Consider the following 25,263-nt stretch of genomic DNA (forward strand, 5'->3'; position numbering starts at 1 on the left):
CACACACACACACACACACTTGACAGCAGAATTGTGCTGACTGAAATAATAATAAAACTATCTAAAATAGATTTCTCAAATAGAAAGCTCTACAGCAGTAACACTACTCTTTACTTTTAGCAACATTTGCCAACACACATCAGAATACAACCTTTTAGATTATACTAGTTTCTTATTATTTCACTTTAATAGTCTTCCTCAGGTTCTTCTATAATCTCAAGAAGTGTTAAGTTTCTTCTTATCCTTCTAGATTTAGCTGCTTTAATGTTTCCATATTTATGAATCTGCTTCCTCTTGTTTTAGTTCCTAATTCTGCTCTGCAGTTCCATATTTAGGCCGCAAATATATTAAACTAGTGGAGACTTTAAAATGCAAAAAATGATGTCCTTGTTCCAAGGAAACTGTACAACTGAGGACAAAGGATGGTCTGGCCAATGGAATTACACTAATCTACACATTTTTATCAGAGCCCCTTGTACTGATCGTGTTCTCTCATAAGAGGACAGAGTGTGCTTAGGGTATAATTTATGTTTGGACAATGAGCCAAGTTTTATAGAACTATTCTCCTTGGAGCAGGCACTTGAAGTAAATTTTCTCCAACACTGTCCTGCAACCCATTGAACTAGGTATCAGGGCTGTTAAATATGTTAATTGGCACTTATGTTTTCATACCCAAGTCCTGAAATTATTATGGGAAGACATACTAATTTAATCTTTGCTTTAACTCTTTTGAACCAGATGACAGTCTTTTCAAGATCTAAAAGTTATTTCTTACATGGATTCTCATCATTTTCATTAGCATATTTTTGGTAGTCTTCATTCATATATATATGTAACCCCTTAGGAGTAAAATTTGTGTTAAAAGACATAGAATAACATTGCTCAAAGGTAGTTTTTAATTACATGTAAAATTGTCTGTCACAAATCTCACTCTTGGTTATCATTCTCTTTCATTAAGTCATTTATAGACCACAGAAAGCAGGAAGATAATATTTAAATGAAAATAATGGCCATTTTTCTCTTAAGGGGGAGAAAATTCATCCAAAAACTGAAGCACAAATGAAGCAGACCTAGACAACTCTGATAAGACATGATTTGAACCAGTCTGGGTATCAGTGTTATCAATCTCCTGCACAGGGACAAAAAGACTAAAGAATAGTAGATCAGAGCAGAGAATCTAGGTATTTGTTGGCTGTGCCCCAGGGCTTTATTTCCTTTTTGAGATACCATAAATTCCTAACACACTAGGCATGTACATATTAAAACTATATATAGTAACAAAGCCAGATAGAATGATTTTGGATTTTCTAAACCACTGCCTGCCCTGCCCCCTACACCCCGCCAATAATACAGAAAATCAAAACTGATTGTGTTTTAAGTTCTTAAGGAGACTGTTTGTATATTTATTTCCATAGAAAATATTCTTTTCTGGTACCAATATTTTAAAAATTGGCTTGCAGTGTTCCAAAGGAATGTTGAGGTCTAGGATTAGGAACAGTTTGGAGGTTCTGTGGCATCATCAAAGGCTACTGAAATGGGGATGTTATATTACTCAATTATAATTGTCTTTTCTTTAGACATTTAGATCTGTCTTTAGACATTGAAAATGAACGGTGAGATTTGCCTAGGGAGGTGAGGGGAAAATGAAGACTTATGTTTTGAAGATTCTTTTGGAAAATATATCCAAAGAATCAAGAGTGGAATGATAGAGATTAAAGAGTCAGAGACCTTCACAATCTTGGTCTTTCATCATTTTTAAAAATCAAGAGCAGATAATACACTGATTTTCTATTGAAAATATGTACATTTCAGTTTATCTTTGATGACCTATCTACAGTTTTAGAAAAATATATCATCATATCTACTTTTCTCACAAACTTCCAAAGTAAAAAAATAAAAAATATATATCCATGATGCAACAAGATACAAAGTTTAAGCAAAAAAAAAGCAAAAGAAGAACCTGTGTTAGTCCTTCATTAAACTCTGGAGTAAATTATGGTAGATTAATAAAATGGTATGATAAATTACATACAATCCCTGAATGTAAAAGAAATGATACTAACAAATATTTCTTACAATTTTCATGTTTCTTTTTTAAAATATTGCTAATGTAAACATAGCATCTGAAGATATTATTTTACACTAAAACTAGAAATCATACTGCAATAGCTCTTTTATAACAGAATCACAGGAAAAGTGATTGAGGCATTTGTTTCTGATATTCATTTTACCTTCAATTCTAGGCTGTTTGCAGAAATTCATTTCAGAATATAAGAAAGCCTGATATCACCAAAGTGGAGCTTTTAAAAGATGTTCAGAACAAAAAAGAACTTATCCTCCGGTTAGTAGCCCATGATATTGAACAGGAAATCTCAGAAAGTAACATAGAAGAGGAACTAACTTCATCTGATGAAGATGAAGTTGTTTTAAGAGAGATTGTACAAGAACACTCAGGAGAAAATATTGAAGATCAAGTGAAAGATTCCACAAAGCCAGTAGAAAGCAAAGTCGTTTCTCCCAAGCCAACACAAAGCACAAGCAGTCTGAAAAAGTTTTTTTCACTAAGTAAATGTTGTCAGCCCACATCCCATGCAAATGTTGAACATACTGGAACAATGTCAAATCATGTAATAGAAGCTAAGAAGGGACAAATTAAAAGAACTATTGCTGAACTTGACATGTCCCCCTGCTCAGGAACCTTCACTGAAACAGATTCTACTTGGGAAGAAAAGTCACAGAGTAAGGTGAGTGAGAAACATGACTCTCAATAACCAGATGTTTGTGGAAAGAGTAGAGGTCTTCAGAGATTCTGTCCAAGAATGCACCTTAATTGAGTAGAAAAGAATACTAAAATGGTTCCAGAGAGTCTCTTCCTAAGTCTGGCAACATTTACAGTATGCAAGAAATGCATACAGTATGCAAGAAAAATTTACAATATGAAAGAAACTTTTCTTAAAATTTTACAACATGCATAGAACACAATTGAAGTAAAGCAGAAAATGGAAAGAGACATAGAATAATTAGAAAGCCAAGGATGACAGAAAAGGAAGCTACTTAAGAGAAGTGAAAGTTAATTATTTACATATTTTAGAAGATTTCATCCCTTTTATATTTTGACTGGTAAATACATTTTCAACAAGTAGGTTAGGACCAGAAGATGGGTCAAGGTAGGAGGTAATTAAAAACAACAACAACAACAACAACTTCAGATTGTCTGGCTTTCAAACCCAACTCTATCTTTAATAGCTATGCATCTTTTGGGCAAGTTACATAGCATTTTTTTTTTAAAACACGTTGCTTAACCAACTTGCCCAAAGTTAACAAGTTAATAAAAATATTTTAAATATCACCCTTGCAATCAGCCCATAAACTCCTCTATATTCATGGAGAACAACTTTCATCCCTAGTACCAAGTGCCTCACATAAGATAATGGTTTGGACTTCAGTGACTCTTTGGGTGGTCCCTGTTCAAAAATGTATACCAAAGTACGTTTTTGAAAAGTATATATGATTTAGGGTTTCCTGGTGGGATAATCCTATTGATTATACATTTGACATGATTCCCAAGTTAACACAAAAGCTGAGATGAACCAGAAACAACAGATACAACTCTGTTCAGTTCAAAAGCTTCCCAGGCAAATCATCTTAACACATACTTTGAACTATTTGCTGGGAATCTATGTGATTACATGACTAGACGCAGTCTGCAGAATAGTTTTCTTGAGCCACATATTCAGAAGTACTGACTTCATAGATAACTGAAGAATTAACATTAACAAAAGTAAAAATAGATTGTATAAACAGTAATCCCAGTAATAGTAGTCTATTTTTTCAAGATTATAACAGACACAACACTAAACATATTCTTATAAAAGTTATGGCCTTAAAATCACACATGACTTCCCAACAAACCAGATCAGAGTACAGGTTCACATGACTGAGTTGACAAGCTTCTGAACTGACCAGAGTTATATCTCTGTTCTTTTTGAACTAAGTTTCCATAAAATACCTGTAAAGTACAGAACTGGAAAACCATATACATCAAACTTTGTGCTATGTTTATCTTTAGCATTTACTCAAACTTCAATGTTATTGTCTAGAACCTTTCACTAGCCATTTCCTAAAAACTATATTGGAAAAAGACATTTTAATTAGAACTATAGGTTCCATCCATTTTTAAGTAATTTCTGAAACTTTTTCTAACTATAGTGTATGTTAAGAGGGGAGAATATGCCAAGTATATGGTAAAATGCTTATCAAATATAATGCATAGCTTGCACTTTTCCAGAAAGAAGAAAAAATTCCTACTACTGAGCCGCCACATTACTTCATACACAGAATTATGAGTTCATCTTCATACAACCAAGAAGATCTGATTTCATATGCCAGGTATATGAAATTAAAGCAATATAAAATAGCAATCTGAGATCAGGGTAATGCTTCTGGGAAGAATGAAGTCCCTGGTAAAACTTGATAGGGCAAGTATTCAACCCTATAACTTCTTGCACTCCTTATCCTTTCCTCCCCTACCTCTCACTGTGCTTCTCTAAGGCCTTTTCATTCCATCTGATGCCCCATTCCTAGTTACCTGCCCTCTACATTCTTCCTAGTCTAACAGTGTCTTGAATTAAGAATTCGCTACTGTGTTATGGCTTTTGTTTTGTTTTTTAGTCTGGAAGATAGTTCAGATACGAATGCCACCCAGTGCCTTTCAGCCCAAAGGGTTCCTACTCAACTCTCTTCAAGTAATTCAATGTTCCAGTATGTACGAATCCAAATAAGAGAGGGAACAGTGTAAGCTGGAGCATTCAGAGATGAATTCTAGAAAACAATGTAGTTTGATGTGGGTCTGTGTAGATAGACAGCATTTACATGAGAAGGCAACCCAAGTTTGGATGAGTATTGGAGCAGTCTGAACTGTGTAGCTGTGAGGTCAGATTGCCAACATTTATTGAACCATAGAGAAAGCAAGGGAATTCCAGAAAAACATCTACCTCTGTTTTGACTACGCTAAAGCCTTTGACTGTGTGGATCATAACAAACTGTGGAAAACTCTTAAAGAGATGGGAATACCAGACCATTTTACCTATGTCATGAGAAACCTGTATGTGAGTCAAGAAGCAACAGTGAGAGCCCTGTATGAAACAACTGATTGGTTCAGGACTGAGAAAGGAGTACAACAGGGCTATCTGTTGTCACCCTGCTTATTAACTTTTATGCTGAGCACATCATAAGAAATGACAGGCTGGATGAGTTACACGCTGGAATCAAGATAGGTGGGAGAAACATCAACAACCTCAGATACACAAATGATTCCACTCTAATGGCAGAAAGCAAGGAGGAACTAAAGAATCTCTTGATAAAGATGAAAGAAGAAAGTGAAAGAGTCAGCTCAAAACTAAATATTAAAAAACTAAGATCATGGCATCAAGCCCCATTATTTTATGGCAAATAGAAGGGGAAAAGGTGGAAGCAGTGACAGACTTACTCTTCTTGGGCTTTCAAATAACTGTGAATGGTTACTGCAGCCATGAAATCAGAAGACAATTGCTTCTCAGCAGGAAAGCTTTGACAAACATAGACAGTGTGTTGAAAAGCAGAGACATTACTCTGCCGACAAAGGTCTATATAGTCAAGGCTATGGTCTTCCCAGTGGTCCCATAAGGTTGTGAGAACTGAACCGTAAAGAAGGCAGAGTGCCAAAAGATTGATGCCTTCAAACTGTGGTGCTGGAGAAGACTCCTGAGAGTCCCTTGTACAGCAAGTTGATCAAACTAGTTGATCTTAAAGGAAATCAACCCTGAGTACTAATTGAAAGAACTGATGCTGCAGCTGAAGCTCCAGTATTTTGGTCACCTGATGTAAAGAGCCAATACTTTGGAAAATTCCTGATGCTGGGAAATACCGAGGGCAGAAAAGAGTGTCAGACAATGAGATGGCTGGATGGCATTATTGATGCAATGGACATGAACTTGGGCAAACTCCAAGAGATGGTAGGGGACAGGGAGGTCTGACGTGCCGCAGTCCATTGGGTTACAAAGAATCAGAAACATCTGGGTGACTGAACAACAGCAACAGACTTGAAATCTAATTAGATTTCTAATCTAATCATATCTAGAACAGAAGTTGCCTAAAATTATTCTTAAGTTTATAAGAGTATTCATAACCTAGAAATGGAAGTATTTCTATTGTAGGAGGAGCAATAGATATAAATAGGAAAATCTACCTGGTTATAATTTTTCCCCACACAGCATAATGCAATTCTTTTTGACATACTATTTTGGGACATTTGTTCCTGGCCAAATTATTGCCTCTTGTTCCTAAATAATGATTGATTGTATTAACAGACAAATTAGTAATGCAGGTACCCCTCTATTATTTATATCAATGAAGACAGAGGGCACAGATAATGCCAACTAAAAGTCAATTTAGAGCAAGGTAGCAGGCCAAGAAAATGCAAACCCTTATTTTCTTGTAGAAACAAAAATAACTATAGACTGATAAAACAACTTTACAAGAGCTCTAGAAACCGATCAAATAACAGCATCAACAAAGGGAATGCCCAAAGAAAGGCCACATTCAAAGTGGCAGGAAATTCCACAGACTTTTCTTATCTTTGCCCAACCCCCTTCTGCAACATGATGTGGCATAGCTGGGAAGAAATGGCCCAATTCTCATTTTTTTTTCTCTTGGAGTAGAAAAAGCAGATTGGAACTTATTTGCAATGTTCGGATCTGTGGACTACCTGAGAGACTATTTCTGTCTCACCTGAAGAAGCACAGATTGGGAATGATGGCATAGTTTGCATCTAAGCCTGGAAGCCTCAGAAGTCAGTAGATGGATGCCATGGTGCATGGAAATCACAAGGGACTACAGATGCACAGACACCTGAAGGCAAGAGATTACAGATGCAGGAAAACAACAGAATAGCTAAGGCCCTGAGAAGAAACCTTGGATATGCAGATGATCACCCTTATGGCAGAAAGTGAAGAGGAACTAAAGAGCATCTTGATGAAAGTGAAAGAGGAGAGTGAAAAAGCTGGCTTAAAACTTAACATTCAGAAAACTAAGATCATGGCATCCAGTCCCATTACTTCATGGCAGATAGATGGGGAAACAATGGAAACAGTGACAGACTTTATTTTCTTGGGCTCCAAAATCACTGCAGATGGTGACTGCAGCCATGAAATTAAAAGACGCTTGCTCCTCGGAAGGAAAGTTACGACCAACCTAGACAGCATATTAAAAAGCAGAGACATTGCTTTGCCGACAAAAGTCTGTCTAGTCAAAGCTATGGTTTTTCCAGTAGTCATGTATGGGTGTGAGAGCTGTACTATAAAGAAAGCTGAGTACAGAAGAATTGATGCTTTTGAACTGTGATGTTGGAGACAACTCTCAAGAGCCCCTTGGACTGCAAGGAGATCAAGCCAGTCAGTCATAAAGAAATCAGTCCTGAACATTCATTGGAAGGACTGATGCTGAAGGTGAAAGTCCAATTCTTTGGCCACCTGAAGCAAAGAACTGACTCATTGGAAAAGACCCTGATGCTGGGAAAGAGTGATGGCAGGAGGAGAAGGGGACGACAGAGGATGAGCTGGCTGGATGGCATCACCGAGTTGATGGACATGATTTTGAGTAAGCTCCAGGAGTTGGTGATGGACAGAGAGGCCTGGCATGCTGCAGTCCATGGGGTCGCAAAGAGTCAGACACGACTGAGTGACTGAACTAAACTGAGAAGAAATATGATTATACTCTTAGGAAACGAAATATTTAACAGCAGGTTGGGAAAAGTGAAGAAGGAAAAGCAAAAGTACACACATAGGCCCAGAAGGACATAGTCCCAGAAGGACATAGGCCCAGAACAAGATGAACACCTGAAGGCTTTAGCTCTGTCTGTTCCCAAGGTTTCCCATTCTGTTAGTTAGTGAAGGGTTTCTACACCAATCTTCAAAAGCTGGAAGAGATAACTGTTGCTTTAAATGGTCAAATTCCATCATAAGACCGCAATGTATATTAAGAAACAAGAAAATCTGGCACGTTTTTAAGAAACCAAATAAATCCTCATAAAATGTCCATGGAGAAGCACACCAAATGGACATATATGACAAAGAGTTTAAAATAACTGAAACATTTTAAAATTTAAAAAATAAAAAAAAATTTAAAAATTCAAATAAATAAATAAATAAATAAAGGTATGGCCAAAATGCAAAAAAAAAAAATAAATAAATAAATAAATAATAAAATAACTGAAACAAAGAACCAAAGGAAGTCAAAGGAAAAGTATATTAAAAAAATCATGCAAATGAAAATTAAGAGATTAAAACCTGGAAAAAGGAACTGGTCAGAACTAACAAATTTATAACTGAAAAATATAGCAACTAAATTGTAAGATCCACTAGATGGGCTCAAAAGCAGTCACAATCAAGCAGAAGAAATAATCAGTGAATTTGAACACAAGTCACTTGAAATTATTGAGTCTGACAAGTAAAAAGAAGAGGCTGAAAAAAAGAGTGAACAGATTCTATGGAACGTAAGGGATATCATCAAGCATACCAATACACACACCCACACACACACTATGGTGAGTTCCAGAGAAAACAGAGAAAAAGGGAAAGGGGATTATTTTAGGAAATATGGCCAAAACCTCCTCAAATTTGAAAAAGCATGAATATACAAATAATAAATTCAGTGAATTTTAAGTAACATAAGTGCACAGAGACTACCTGAAACATAATCACAACCATCAAAAGACAAAGACAAAAGAGAATCTTCAGGTGGCACCATAGGGATTGCTTGTACACGAGATCTCCATAGATCTCAATCTGTTCCCTGTTCACTGTCAGTAAGACTTTTAGAGGAAACCTTGCAGGATGGAAGGCAGTCGATTATATATTTAAAGGGCTAAAAGAGAAAACTGTCATGTGACAACTCTATTACCAGTAAAAAAAAATACCCTTGAAAATGAAAGAGAAATCAGAACATTCGAAAATAGAAAATGAAATGCAAGAAATGTTAACACAAGTTCTTCAAATTGAAACTAAAGGATGTTGGATGGTAACTCAAAGCCGTATGAAAATTTTAAATTCTCTAGTAAAGTTAAATATATCGACAAATGTAAAAATCAGTATTATAATAAATCTAGGTGGATTCTTTACTATCTGAACCACCAGGGAAACCCAAAGACTAAATGGAATTTATATAAAGCCATAATTTGGGACAGCAGTAACAAAGGGATGGTGCTTGATCTATCAAGGAGTAGAGTTTTTGTATGCAGCTGAAGTTAAATTGATATCAGCTTAATTATCATAACTTTAAGATATTGTATGTACTCTCCATGTTAACAACAAAGAAAATAACTATAAAATATACATGAAAGGAAACAAAAAGGGAATCAAAATGTGTCTCTGTAAAACCTCAACTAATAGGAAGGAAGGCAGCAGTGGAGCAAATGAGGGATTTCATTCTTCAACATAATAAAGGTAGTATCTGACGAACCTACAGCTAACATTATATATAACCATAGAAAGCTGAAAGCATTTCCTTTAAGATCAGAAAGAAGACAAGGATGTCTACTCTGTCCAGTTTTATTCAACAATAGTTGATACTCTCATCACTTCTATTCAATATATTACCAGAAGTCCTAGCCAAAACAATTAGGCAAGAAATAAAAGGTATCTAAATTGGAAGAGAATTAAAATGAGCTCTGCTCATAGATGGTATTATCTTATATGTATAAATCAAATGATGCCGTACCAAAAAAAAAAAAAAAACTTTTAAAAGAAATATATGAGTTAATCAAAATTGGTAGATATAGAATTAACCCAGAAGAAAACCATTACATTTCTATACTCCAATGAAAACTGAAAAACATACCTGGAGGAAATTTTAAAAGACACAAATTAATGGAAATATTCTGTTAAGAATTTAATAACACTCAAAGGATTGTACAGACTAAATGGAATCCTTATAGAAATTCTGACTTTTTGCAGAAAAAGAAAAAATACATTTGAATATTTATATGGTATCTCAAAGAACTTCCAGTAGCCGAAACAATCCTGAAAAGAAAGAACAAACTTGGACTCCTGATTACAAAACTTATTGTAGAATCATGGTAATCAAAGCAATGTGGTGCTGACATAAAGACAGATATGTAGACCAATGGAATAAAATAAATAACACAGAACGGATCTCTAATATATCAAAAACATTTTTATAAGCATCCCAAGACCATTAAGTGGAGAAAAACGTCTTTTCAACAGATGGCGTTGGGAAAACTAGATAACCACACACAAAAATAAACTTAGACCTTTACCTTATACTATGTAGAAAAACTAATTCAAAATGGGTCAAAGACGCCTAAGTAAACTATAGAATTCTTGTAAGAAAACATAGAGGGAAAGCCCATGACATTGGATTTAGCAATAATTTCTTGGATATGATACTAAAAGTACAAGCAGTAAGAAAAAAATTAGATAAGTTTGACTGTATCAAAATTAGAAATTTTTGCGCTTCAAAGGAGAGTAAAAAGTCAGCACATAGAATGGGAGAATATAATTACAAGTCATATATCTGAGGAAGTACTATCCAGAATATATAAAGAACTCCTATAACTCAACAAAAACAAAAAACAACCTGATTTAAAAATTAGGCAAAGGGTAGCTTGAATAGATACTTCCTCAAAGAGGATATATAAATGGACAATAAGCTTGTAAAAAGATCCTCAACATCACTGATCATTAGGGAAATGCAAATCAAAACCACAATGAGATGCTATTTCACACCCATGAAGATAGCTATAATCAAAAACAATTTTTTTTCATAAAATAACATGTTGGCAAGAATGTGAAGAAATCAGAACCCTCACACAATGCAGTGGAAATTTAAAATGGTGCAGGCACTATTGAAAACAGTATGAGAGTTTGTGAAAAAAAAAAATTAAACACAAAGTTACCATACGAACCAGAAAAAACATGGACTCAAACAAATATTTTTATATTTATCTTCATAGCATCATTATACACAATAACCAAATCTTGGAAGTAACACGAGAGTCCACTGATGGATGAATGGATCAGCAAAATATGATACATAATTGCAACAGAATATTTTTCAGTTTTAGAAGGGAAGGGCATCCTGACAAGGACATGTTACCTTGAAGACATTATGCTAAATGAATAAGTCAGTCACAAAATAGCAAATTTATGATTCCACTTATACGAGATACCTCACTAGTCAGATCACATAGGCATAAGGTAAAATATGGGTTCCAGGGGGTGGAGAGAGAGGGAGGTAGTGTTAGTATTTTGGAATAAGGATTTATGAGTACAAAGTTTCAGTTTCAGGGGGAAATGAAGAAGCTCCAGAGATGGGTGGTGGTGATAGTTGCACAATCGTGTGAATGCACTCAAGTATAAACTGTACAGTTAAAAATGCTTAAGATAATCAATTTCATGTGTATTTTACCAGGATTTTAAAAGTGGGAAGAAAGTCAATGTAGAAATAATCTGCATTTGATTTGGAAACTCAGTGATACATTATTCCAAGTTTACCTCTGTATGGAGAATGAGGACTAATTGTGATTTTACTTAACCAGTAATTTCTTGATTCATTAAATACACAAAAAAATGAAATGTTCTTTTTCTCTTCCGTTTTAGTGAAACTGAAGGTTATACTGCAGAGAGAACTAAAATTTTGGAAGGTTGGATTTATTCTTTTTCTTAATTTAAAGTAGAAACTATTCAGAAGGATACTCTACTGCTCTGATCAGTTTTTTTAAGTCATCAAGCCTGAAGTTGATACTACGTTTTCCTATGAGCTTATCTACTTTTAAAAAGAATCCAGTACTATAGCATGCAGGTGTTAAAATAAGTGAACTAGTTTATGTTATTATTAATGATTTTGGTCAAGAATATGATATGATAAATGAATTTATGTTTACCATGCTCCTGTGAGAAATATCCACAAAATCAGGGTGTATATCATAGTTTCTAGCTGAACCAGAAACTATGATACTAGGATTTAACAATTTATTTGAGAACTTATCCTTTCTTTGTTCTTAACCAAATCAAAATGTACCCCTAAAAAAGGCCTTTAGAGCTAAATTCATATGCTTACATTTAAATGTGGCTAGTATGGACCTCAATTTTTTTTTAACCTATAATTATATTGAGTGCTTAGAACATTTGTGTGAGGACTATCTAGCACTCTATTTGTTGAAACCTCAGGTAATTAATATGGTTCTAACAGTGGTAGCATGTCCAAGAATTTGAGTTTGTGCCTACTGTAAAGTGGCCTTTAAATCTGAACCACAACTACAGCTCACTCAAGGTATTACTTAAGAAACATTCTCTCAACTTGAAAGAGGAAATCATTTTTATTAAGATGGTTCATAAAATAACAGTAAGTACAACAGAATTCTATAAACATACTATAACCCGGTGTCAAAATAATCACTGTATGATTCCCATATTATGGAATCCTAGGCTGATTAGAGTCAGACAAAAATCACTTAATATGACTTCCTCCATTGTTTACATGAGGAAATTCAAGCTCAGGGTGAGGAAGTGACTTGTCCAAGGCTAGTTTAAGTCACAGGCAGAGCCTAGTCTACATCCCATGTCTTCTGACCCTAAATTCAGGGTTTTGTTTATTCCAGCTTCGTTGCAATGATCAAGCTTAATTCTTATATCCTTCAGTAATATTGCAGCTGTCCAATTCACTCATTCAGAAATTCACTGAGCACTTCCTTTCTGTTCTAAAATCCCATATGTGAATAAGACTGATAGAGTCCTCAACATCATAGAATTTACATTGTAACTTGAGGCAGAGTAGCAAAGATAATTACAGGTATAAGTATTTCCCATCCCATCTGAAACAAAAACCAAAGAAATTACTGTGGCGTGCAAAACCTTACATCATCTAGACATCACCGCAAACCCCTATTATCACCTCCTTGGTTTCCCTGTCTGGCTCACCCTGTCCTAGCCTCACTGACCTTCTGCTAGTCCTTAAACATTCCAGGAATTCAGGATCTCTGCACTTGCTGATCCTCATGTAGCATCCTTGTAGATTCTCCAGGCAAGAATACTGGAGTGGGTTGCCATTTCCTTTTCCAGGAGATCTTCCCGACCCAGGGATTGAACCCAGGTCTCCCGCATTGCAGGCAGACACTTTACCATCTGAGCCACCAGGGAAGTCTAAAGTGAAGTCGCTCAGTCGTGTCCTACTCTTTGGACCCCATGGACAGAGTAGCCTGCACCGGGCTACTCTGTGCATGAGATTTTCCAGGCAAGAATACTGGAGTGGGTTGCCATTTCCTTCTCCAGAGAATTTTCCTGACCCAGAGATCAAACCCAGGTTTCCCACATTGTAGACAGACACTTTACCATCTGAGCCACCAAGGAAGCCTTCCTCCTGTATCTACATTGCTTATTCTTCACCTTCAGAAACTCAGACTTCTCAGTGAAGTCTTCTTGGACCACGCTCTGAAATTGTAACCTCATTGTGAAGATGGCGCTGCATATTCCACTTCTTTGCTTTTTTTCTCCCTAGCTCTTATTACTGTATGACAGACTCCGTATTTGTTTTTTTCACTATCTCCTTCTAGAATATAAGCTCCATGAAGATCACAGCTATATCCCCAAGGGTCTAAAACAAGCTTATAGTAGGAGGAAGCAGTAAATAAGGGAGACTATGGGAATAACTAAAGAGAGTGGACAAGAATTCTGTTTTGAATATGTTAAGATATTAGATATTTAAGTTGAGATGTCACATAAGCCATAGGATATTTAAATCTTGAGTTGAATTACAAGATTAAGGTTGAACATTTAGTTTATAGTTTTATATATATTATAAAATATTCCTAATTTTGGTTTATAGTTTTATATAGAATATAGAAGAAAATTCCAAATAGCTTGAATCTGAATATCCTAGGATCCTAAACTAGCAGGAATTTTTCTGTGACTTTTCATCCAAACAAATTCCTAGTACATCCTGGAAAGTTGATAGCCACTGAACCTAGAAACAAAAAAAACTAGTGTTTGGAATGATAGCCATGGTAGTAAATCCAAATGTCCTCAGTAATTTAAAAGTCAGTTCAATTTTGTGCAATATACAGTTAGATACTTTAGAAATATTATTAACCAACAATGAAATTTTGCCAACCTTGTCGGGTAAGTCAGATAATTAGCTCTTCTCTTAAGTTAACTGAGGTCTTGCTACTGTTTTGTTTTGTTTCCAGAACCTAAATTGATCCTAACAAACATGTGTTGACTCTTGATGAGTACATGTCTATAAAATGCACAGTTTTTTATACATGAGATATCTCATTAAGTCTTCTTGAGACTGTCTCATTCACAGTCTACAAAGGGGAGGAAACTGAGAGAGAAGTCAGATTAAATTCCCCAATATCCACACAGCTCTAAGTAGTGAAGCTAAGACTTAAACTCAAGTTTTCTGATGCCCTAGCAGGTGAGCTGCCTTCTTAGTGATGGGTCTTTGTGAAATGTATCTCATAGTATTATTTCTACCTCCTTGGGTTGAATTTTTTTACTGGTGTTGACTTCCCCTAAAATTTAGGCAACTTTTAGTTGTGCAGCAACTCCGCCAGGTTTCCTCTGGTATTGTCTCAAAATTCTCCTGATTCTCACTCAGAATATTTCATAAGACTAGCTCTTATAAAAGACTTCCTCTTCGTTCCAATTGATTGCTTTTAATTAGCTATGTGGAATCAAAGAGTGCTAAAGCTGGAAAGGCCCTTAGGAATCACATATAGGGCAATTTCTTATTTTATATGCAAAATAAATAATAAAGAGGCACATAGGGATTGAGTGGTTGTTCATAGATTTATAGTTATTAAGTTACAGAACCTGTCTTTCCTATGACATCACACTTCATCTTTCATAATTCCTAAAAGAAGGGCTAAAATATGCCACATACATCTAGGGATCTCACCTATTTCAGTTTTATTCACATTGTCTATGCACTGAAACAAGTGCTTCTATTAGCCTAATTCTATGACTTTTCAGTGAAAAACAATAAGATCAGATTTGTGTCAATGTTATTTGTGCCTCCGAAAGAATACTTTTTTTTTTTTTCCTGTTTTTTTTCTTCGTCTCCACAGCAAGTTCTCAGGAACAAAAGCCAGAAAATTCAAGCAGTGTTAAGGTAAGTATTTTTTTTATAGCCTCTAATTAGAATATATGAGGCCATTTGCTGCTGCTGCTGCTGCTGCTGCTAAGTTGCTTCAGTCATGTCTGACTCTGTGCGACCCCATAGACGGCAGCCCACCAGTATATTCTATTTTTCAAGGTTAAATCAATGACCATGTGGTGCTGTTTGAGGGGCATCAGGAGCTCTTCCTCTATTTGCAATTTCTTCATGCTCAAATCTCTCCTCCAGGCCAAGACTTGTCCATGGTACCCAAGAAATCCATCAATTCTCACCTTAGGGTTAAGCTATCATTCCTTGCTTAAGTGCACAGGATAAGCCACTGTTCCTCCTTAGCACCTGAAAACAATTCCATTCCTTAACTCTGTTACTGCAGTCACTGGAGGAAATCTGAGAAGGAATGAGTCACTTGGCCCTTCTTAGGGCAAGTAGACCCAAGTGAGGGGTTTGGTGGAGGCAAGGAAGAAACAGAAGCTTCAGAAATGGAAGAGAGCAGGTTATAAGAAATAAATGCTGATTCCATCTATTTCTCTGCATTCCTAAGGAATGACTGCCTGAAGACAGTTTTCCAGAGACGGAGCTATGCTCCAGTGTAAACTCAGAAAGTGTCCTCCTTCCTAATCCTCTTTAGAAAGTTTCCAATGAGTCCTCAAGCTACAAGTCCTCTTATGTTGTGGTTGTTTCTTGGCTCAATTTAATCCTATTTCTAAGCAAATCTCCCCAACCCCATGACACCCAATCCATCAATTATCCAGTCACTTCTTATTACCAGAGTAATTTTCAGAGTCAAATCTTACAACTCATACTTAAGATAACTTTTACCACATCTCTAAAGATGTTGGGTTAGTTCCTCACTCAACCTAATCTTCATTTTTAAACGAAAACACCTGTTTGACAACCTCAGGCTTCACTTACGCCATGTTTTCTAAGTAAAATCAAATGTCACTAAAATGAAGACAATCTCTAATCTAAGGACCTGACTAACAGGCCATTCCTTGTGCCAAACTGAACTGCTGGCTAATCTGCACCCTTTTAGCTCCTGTCCTTTTTCCTCACTTAACTTCTTTTCCATGGTAAAATTGTGCTTACAGTTTTTATTCAGCCCAGTTCTGAGAAAGGTAAAGTAAAGCACATTCCAGTTGTGTCTCTCACTGATTAAACTCTCTAGACAACTACTGAGGGCTCTGAAAAGCAACTGGTTCAGTAGCTTGGGGCAGGAAATCAGAACTCCAAAACCATTATGAGTTTCGTGTGTTTTTTCCTCTCACATCTATGATAGACCCAGGGCAGTTCAAATCCTATAATTACATAGAGGGAATGGATAAAATAAGAAAGCTCCAAGAGAAACCATGGCTCTCTTACCAGAATTAGGAAGAAGTACCTATGAAATGGAAAGTAGGGAAGCTCACTTTCACCACTGTTTCCCCCTTCTTCTGCCCACTCTCAAGGCAAGCTTTAGCCATGAACCTGTACAACAGTGGCAACAAAGCTGTGAGGCACTTAAGACTGAGAGAAAATCTTTCTCTCTGGCCAGAGGAATTAGTCTCCAGTAACATGAAGAACACTAGGGGGAAACCTGCTACGTTTTTCTCTGCCTTCTTTTGTTACTTTACCCTGGACATCGATACCGTCATGGGATGTGTGAGACAGCACACAGGAGGGCTAGAGCCATAGCATTCTAAACGCAGAATCAGAACAGGGGACTGTTGAGAATCAGAGACACTGAAATCAAAGAGAAGAGGGACATGAAAAAGGAACCCCTCCAAATCTGTTTTTATAAAGTGTCTCCTGAGATGTGCATGCAAAGAACTGACTTGATGTTCAATAGACAAAAGGCTACCTGAGGCTGATTCATGTCAATGTATGGCAAAACCAATACAGTATTGTAAAGCAAAATAAAGTAAAAATAAAAATTAAAAAAAAAGAAATTGAACTACAGTCTTAATAGAGATACACACTAAAAAATACTGCCAAGACTCTGAAAACTAAATTTACATTGGAACCACAGTCACAGAAGACAGGGTAGGATGTGTGTTCTGAACTTTAATGGGTTAACTAACTACTTTAAAAATAATCAACCCTCTACAGAGGATTTTAACAGTTCTTAGAATCATATAAATTGTTCAAAAAGGTCAGGATACAATACAATATTTCTCAACATACAAAGAACTAAGACAGTGTCTATAACTTTAAAGGGAAGGGACAAAGATGCCAACTCCAACATAGGCAATATTTTTAAATTTTCAAATAAAAACTTTAAGTGATACTAAATTTAATCAAGCTTCATTGCTTTATTTTTGGTTTCATTTTCATTATTCTAGGAGGTAAGCCAAAAAGATCAAATAAGACCTAACTAAATTTAAAAGCTTTTTCACAGCAAAGGAAACCATATGTAAGACAAAAAAAACAACCCTTAGAACGGAAGAAAATATTTGCAAAGCAACTGACAAAGGATTAACCTCCTAAATATACAAACAGTTCATGCAGCTCAATATCAAAGAAATAATGCAACCAAAAAATGGACAGAAGACCTAAATAGACATTTCTCCAAAGAAGACATACAGATGGCCAACAAACACATGAAAAGATGCTCAACATCACTAATTATTAGAGAAATGCAAATCAAATCCATGAGATATCACTTCACACCAGTCAGAATGCCCATGATCAAAAGATACATGCACCCCAATGTTCCTTGCAGCACTGTCTAAAATAGATGTGACATGGAAATAACCTAAATGTCCATCAACAGAGAGGTGGATAAAGACAATATGGAACATATATACAATGGAATATTACTCAGCCATCTAAAGGAATGGAATTGGGTAGTTTGTAGAGACGTGGATAGACCTAGAGATTGTCCTACAGAGTGAAGTAAATCTGAGAGAAAAACAAATATTGTGTAATGTCACTTACATGTGGAATCTAGAAGAATGGTACAGATGAACTTATCTGCAGAGCAGAAAGAGACACAGATGTAGAGAACAGACTTATGATTACCAAGGGTGGCTGGGAAGTGAGGGTTGAGATGAGTTTGGAGATTTGGACTGCTGTACATACACTACCATGTACAAAACAGATAACTAATGAGCCCCTGCTGTATAGCGGTGTTCTCTGGTGACCTAAAAGGGGAAAAAAATCCAAAGAAGACGAGATCCAGGTACAGCTGATTCTCTTAGCTACATAGCAAAATCTAACACAACATTGTAAAACAACTGCAATATTAAAAAAAAAAAAAAAGAACCTCTAAATTTTTATTAAAAAGGTTATTTTAACAATGTTCCATGAAGTAACAGCAAATACTCTTGAATCTGATTTAATACTGGAAGTTCTTAGCAGAACTTAAGTATATTTATTCATATGAGACACATGGTAGCATCTGCTTCCTTCTTATAGAATAGGTATTACAACTCTAATTCTCACACATTAGAGTCATGTGTTTTTCTTTAGTGTCAATATCTGCCCCGCACTCAGGGACTTCAATTCCATGGTGGTATGGGACCCAGGGATTCATATTAATTTTTTTTCATAGATAATTCTACTGTGCAGCCAATGCTGAGAATAAGATCTTTACACAGTCTCTGCTCCATTTTATTCTTCAAGTGTCGTTCAAAATATCTCAAACTCTGCCTCAAATTCTCTTGGAGGAACTGTGGTAGAACTCATTAATATCTGGTGGTCTTTGCATAATCTCTACACAAGGCATTTTGTGTTACATATATTAAGCCTTACTTCATTGATGCATTTCCTTTTTAAATTACTAGCATTCTAAAATAGCTACAGTGAAATCTTGCTACCTGTCCTAGGATACTTCACGTCTTTCTGGGGAAGTTGCTTCTTTTGCATTCAAAGATAAAGTCCTATGGAATAAAGCTAGTTTCTGAGCCATGTTCCCTGCACTAGATCCACACAGCCACTTGACTTCTCTTCAGAAACAGCAAAGATTTCCATAAAAGAAAGCTAAGAGTTATATCAGTTCAGCTCAGTTCAGTTCAGTTCATTTCAGTCGCTCAGTCGTGTCTGACTCTTTGCGACCCCATGAATCACAGCATGCCAAGCCTCCCTGTCCATCACCAACTCCCGGAGTTCACTCAAACTCATGTCCATTGAGGCGCTGATGCCATCAAGCCATCTCATCCTCCGTCGTCCCCTTTTCCTCCAGCCCCCAATCCCTCCCAGCATCAGAGTCTTTTCCAATGAGTCAACTCTTCGCATGAGGTGGCCAAAGTACTGGAGTTTCAGCTTGAGCATCATTCCTTCCAAAGAAATCCCAGGGCTGATCTCCTTCAGAATGGACTGGTTGGATCTCCTTGCAGTCCAAGGGACTCTCAAGAGTCTTCTCCAACACCACCGCTCAAAAGCATCAATTCTTCGGCGCTCAGCCTTCTTCACAGTCCAACTCTCACATCCATACATGACCACAGGAAAAACCATAGCCTTGACTAGATGGACCTTAGTCGGCAAAGTAATGTCTCTGCTTTTGAATATGCTATCTAGGTTGGTCATAACTTTTCTTCTAAGGAGTAAACATCTTTTAATTTCATGGCTGCAGTCACCATCTTCACTGATTTTGGAGCCCTCAAAAATAAAGTCTGACACTGTTTCCACTGTTTCCCCATCTATTTCCCATGAAGAGTTATATATTAAACATCTATTTCTTTCTCTTTTCTTTATTATCAGAAAATAATCTATAACTTACTACTCATTGCAATTTATCCCAAAGAAGAGGAGGGAGAGACAAAGCTGATAATTTTTTTGTCTGTTATGATACCTGAGCCTTCAATTATTTGGTAGTCAAGGTTCATATCTATGATAAGGGTCAATCCTAGCCATATAATTGGCAAAATGTATGAGTCTCAGAGAATAATTGTAACTGCTGAACACGGAAGTCATATAAAATGCTATAATGAGTATGCTACATCTCTTGAGGATTTCTAGATATCTCTAGTATGTAGTATCTAATAAAAGGTTGAATCAGTACTTTGCTTTGTCTTGCAGTTTATCACCATTTTTGAAGGAAACAAGAATATCCTTCACAGTGTGAATCCCTCAAAAGAAGTCATTTCAGGTACAAAATATGTTATGCTTTTAACATTACTTCTAGAATGAGTAGTTTCTCCTTTGCAGCTTTGGCTCATGTTATCAATATGAGATAGCTATACATAAAAATACAAATCTTATATATAAATATTAAGATATTATTTCCACTTGCAGTTTACTATGCAATTCTTAAACCAAAGAGGTAATAGGTAATGGAACTAACATTGATTAGGTATCAGCTATCTTCATTTTATTAAAGAAAAAGTGAGAATAACTTACTCAAGGTCACCCCATGCAAGTAAGTTACAGCACTGGGGTTCAAATACGGATCTGCCAGACTTCAAAGCCTGAGCTCATTAAGCATGACCATAGCTGATATACTCAAATGATCACAGGAGCTAAGTAGGTGACAAACAAGAACAGTAGTTTGAGCTGGGACCCATGGCATGCCCCATCTAAAGAAGGGAGCTGCTACACAGGTCCAGTCAATGGCATGCTGGCTTGTTGCCAGGCCTTCTAATTCAAGTCTTAGCATTTTTCAGAAGAAAGTAGAGACAGTTTTGTGTAAAAAATTCTGACTTTCAGATTTTATGATGTAATTTCAAAACACCTGATAAATGAAACTAAATTTGTTTATATCTCCTACACCATATAATATTCCCTCTGCAAGTCTTAGAACCGTAATTTACAGATGAGAAATGAAGGTAAATGACTATTGGAGGTTATACAGCCAACAGATGGAGAGCTTTTAGGGTTCAAAAACATATCTTCTTACTTTAATCCTGCATTCTTTCTTCCCTCTCCACTGTGGATCCATACAGTTGCCATTGCATCCCAGAACTAGGTCCTTGGTGGGTAATGAGCAAAGATAGCTTATAGTTTTGTTGTAAAAATAACTATTAATTGATAAACACAAGGGTTCACTGTTCACTCTGGGAATGATGCTTTTAACCTAGTACACCAGCCACCCACCAGTCTTCTAATAGTGAATATGGATTTGGGCAGTCTTTGGTTTGTTTCTAGAAACTGCTTTACAACACTGGAACCACCCAGAATACCATTTTGATCATGAAGATTCCCAGACCCTCTATAGACTGGCTAAATTAGTATCTTGGAGTAATGATGCCCAGAAATCTGCATTTTTAACAAGACCACCAAGTTTTCAGAACATTAACCCTTACCTCTCCAATGAGAATTTCAGAAGCCTTGTCATAATGCCTCAGTCATGTTAGAAAATTTTTTATCTTTCCTTTTCAGAATGTACATTTTTCTCTTTCATCCATACGTCTGTCTTTTTGCTACAGATTTTGGATTTTTCCTATTTAATTTTTAGATAATTTAAAAAACAATAGCGCAGTAAAAATCTAAACAGAGGCTTCCCAGGTGGCTCAGTGGTAAAGAATCTGCCTGCCAATGCAGGAGACTCAGAAGACTTAGGTTCAGTCCCTGGGTTGGTAAGATCTACTGGAGAAGGAAATGGTAACACAGTCCACTATTCTTGCCTGAACAAAAATCCCACAGACAGAAGAGCCTGGTGGGCCATAGTCTATAGGGTTTTAAAGAGTCGGACACGACTGACCAACCGGGCATGTACAAAAAACCTAAACATAGTTGTTGTTGTTTTTTTTTAATTCTTTATTCTGTTGGCTTTCTTAGACTTTCCAGGTGATTCAGATGATAAAGAATCTGCCTGAAATGCAGGAGACCCAGGTTTGAACCCTGGGTCAGGAAGAGCCCCTGAAGAAGGGAATGGCAACCCACTCCAGTATTTTTGCCTGGAGAATTACATTAATAGAGGAGCCTGCCAGGCTATAGTCCATGGATCACAAAGAGCGGAACACAGCTGAGCAACTAACACTTTCACTTTTCACTTTAAATTTGCTGTTAGCTGTGTTAGCTTTTAAGGGGCTTCCCAGGTGGGTCAGATGTAAAGAACCTGTCTGCCAGTGCAGGAGACACAGGAGACCTGGGTTCGATCCCTGAGTCAGAAAGATACCCTGGAGAAGGAAATGGCAATCCATTCCAGTATTTTTGCCAGGAGAATCCCATGGACAGAGGAGCCTGGCAGGTTACAGTCCATGGGGTCACAAAAGAGTCAGACATGACTTAGTGACTAAACAACATATTAGCTTAACCACAGAAGATCACCTGGCTAGAAAAAACAAATCTAGTAACTATAAGAGGTATAGTCATGAATTCTGGCATGAACTGGAATTAGGAAAAGATGGGCTTTTACTATCATGCTTCAATGTCCTATCACATCCTATCATAAGTTTTCATAAAAGTATGTAAATATTCACCTCTGTCTTTACATATAACATACTCATTTTGTTAAATTTTAATACGATATTCTCTAAGAGAATATCTACACACAAAGCTAGTGGTGGTAATGGAATTCCAGTTGAGCTATTTCAAATCCTGGAAGATGATGCTGTGAAAGTGCTGCACTCAATATGCCAGCAAATTTGGAAAACTTAGCAGTGGCCACAGCACTGGAAAAGGTCAGTTTTCATTCCAGTTCCAAAGAAAGGCGATGCCAAAGAATGCTCAAACTACTGCACAGTTGACTCATCTCACACCCCAGTAAAGTAATGCTCAAAATTATCCAATCCAAGATTCAGCAATAATACATGAACCATGAACTTCCAGATGTTCAAGTTCATTTTAGAAAAGGCAGAAGAACAAGAGATCAAATTGCTAACATCTGCTGGAGCATCAAAAAAGCAAGAGAGTTCCAGAAAAACATCAATTTCTGCTTTATTGACTATGCCAAAGCCTTTGACTGTGTGGATCACAATAAACTGTGGAAAATTCTGAAAGAGATGGGAATACCAGACCACCTGACCTGCCTCTCAAGAAACCTATATGCAGGTCAGGAAGCCACAGTTAGAACAGGACATGAAATAACAGACTGGTTCCAAATAGGAAAAGGAATATGTCAAGGCTGTATATTGTCACCTTGCTTATTTAGTTTATATGCAGAGTCCATCATGAGAAACGCTGGGCTGAAAGAAGCACAAGCTGGAATCAAGATTGCTGGGAGAAATATCAATAACCTCAGATATGCAGATGACACCACCCTTATGGCAGAAAGTGAAGAGGAACTAAAAAGCCTCTTGATGAAAGTGAAAGAGGAGAGTGAAAAAGTTGGCTTAAAGCTCAACGTTCAGAAAACGAAGATCATGGCATCTGGTCCCATCACTTCATGGGAAACAGATGGGGAAACAGTGGAAACAGTGTCAGACTTTATTTTTTGGGGCTCCAAAATCACTGCAGATGGTGATTGCAGCCATGAAATTAAAAGACACTTACTCCTTGGAAGAAAAGTTATGACCAACCTAGATAGCAGAGATATTAAAAAGCAGAGATATTATTTTGCCAACAAAGGTGCATCTAGTAAAGGCTAAGGTTTTTCCAGTGGTCATGTATGGCTGTGAGATTTGGACTGTGAAGAAAGCTGAGCACCAAAGAATTGATGCTTTTGAACTGTGGTGTTGGGGAAGACTCTTGAGAGTCCCTTGGACTGCAAGGAGATCCAACCAGTCCATTCTAAAGGAGATCGGTCCTGGGTGGTCATTGGAAGGACTGATGCTAAAGTTGAAACTCTAATACTTTGGCCAACTCATGCAAAGAGTAGACTCATTGGAAAAGCCTCTGATGCTGGGAGGGATTGGGGGCAGGAGAAGAAGGGGACGACCGAGGATGAGATGGCTGGATGGCATCACTGACTCAATGGACATGAGTTTGTGTGAACTCCGGGAGTTGGTGATGGACAGGGAGGCCTGACATGCTGTGATTCATGGGGTCACAATGAGTCGGACACGACTGAGTGACTGAACTGAAGTGAACTGAAGAGTCCATGCCCTGAAGAAGTGATAAGTGAAAGTGAAGTCCCTCAGTTGTGTCTGACTCTTTGCGACCCCATGGACTGTACCCTACCAGGCTCCTCCCTCCATGGGATTTTCCAGGCAAGAGTACTGGTGTGGGTTGCCATTTCCTTCTCCAAATCCCATGTGATACAGAACAATAATTCCAAATGGAAACTCTTATATCCATACAGTTTTCTTTCACATGACAAAAGAAGTCACTTGAAGTCAGTCAACTAAAAGTTTACCCAAAGTTGTGAGAAATAATAGCAGTTTTAATGCACTTCTGTTTTCAACTGAGCACTCTGAAATAGACAGTCTCGCTGTATAGAGTTGAAAGTTATCAGTACTCTTTATGTGAGTTTAACTCATTACTTTTTCAGAGGTTCTTCTGCTAGAAAAAGAAAGGTATTCTTTGAACACCTGATTAGAGAAGTATCAGAGTAGAGCAGGTATAATGATGCCATGAGAGGCAGAAATCTGGACCTTATGGAAGTGGGATGACTTTCTATTAACATGACCTTAGGCAGGGTTTCTGACTTCATCAAGATTCATATCCAAGAATGGGAATATCATTCTGTTTCCTTCACAGGGGTGTTAGAAGGATCAAATCAACAGAATCTTTGTGAATATTTTTTACATTCCATAATTTATTTTATAAATGTCAATTTCTGAACATCAAATCATTAATCCTATGGTATTAGTGCCTCAACTAGAATGTCTAATAAATATCGATACTGCTTTGTTTTGTCCACAGAAACTTCCAGGTCTGATGTTCCCAAACAAGGATCTAAAATGCTGGCAAAGGTATCTTCAGCTCTGTCAAAGGTGTTTTCTCGAAATATTAACACCAATATTTTCAAATCTTCCTCACCACCTCACCAGAATGAGCATTGAAGTTTTTATACCTGATATTACTGTGCTTACTTCCCTTAGAAAATAAAATGTTTTTTAAAACATTAACATAGTGTCCAATAAGATGATTCCTATAATTCTGAGCAAAAAGTTAAGAGCAAGAGAAATAGAGACCTGAGTAACAAAATTTTGACAATGCTTCTGATTAGAATTTTGGTATAAGGAGATGCTGAGTGCTGATATTATATACGTGCCATGAAGATAAAGAGACAAAAAGCATATCAAGTAAATCAGTCAGCCCTCATTAACCACCAGAAAATGAACTTGAATTTTT

The 25,263-nt window shown here is 36.8% G+C and overlaps 1 protein-coding gene across 1 annotated transcript in view; it reads left to right on the top strand.

The window, feature by feature from the left end:
- FSIP2 (fibrous sheath interacting protein 2) overlaps positions 1 to 24,971 on the top strand; it is a 141,713-nt gene extending 116,742 nt beyond the window's left edge. The window contains exons 18-23 of the mRNA XM_018066882.1: positions 2,244 to 2,744; positions 4,289 to 4,389; positions 4,672 to 4,745; positions 15,122 to 15,165; positions 20,167 to 20,236; positions 24,832 to 24,971. Of these exons, the coding sequence (XP_017922371.1) occupies positions 2,244 to 2,744; positions 4,289 to 4,389; positions 4,672 to 4,745; positions 15,122 to 15,165; positions 20,167 to 20,236; positions 24,832 to 24,971 (930 nt within the window). The remainder of the gene's footprint in view (positions 1 to 2,243; positions 2,745 to 4,288; positions 4,390 to 4,671; positions 4,746 to 15,121; positions 15,166 to 20,166; positions 20,237 to 24,831) is intronic.

This window comes from Capra hircus, chromosome 2 (genome assembly GCF_001704415.2).
Source record: "Capra hircus breed San Clemente chromosome 2, ASM170441v1, whole genome shotgun sequence".
Taxonomy (NCBI): Eukaryota; Metazoa; Chordata; class Mammalia; order Artiodactyla; family Bovidae; genus Capra; species Capra hircus.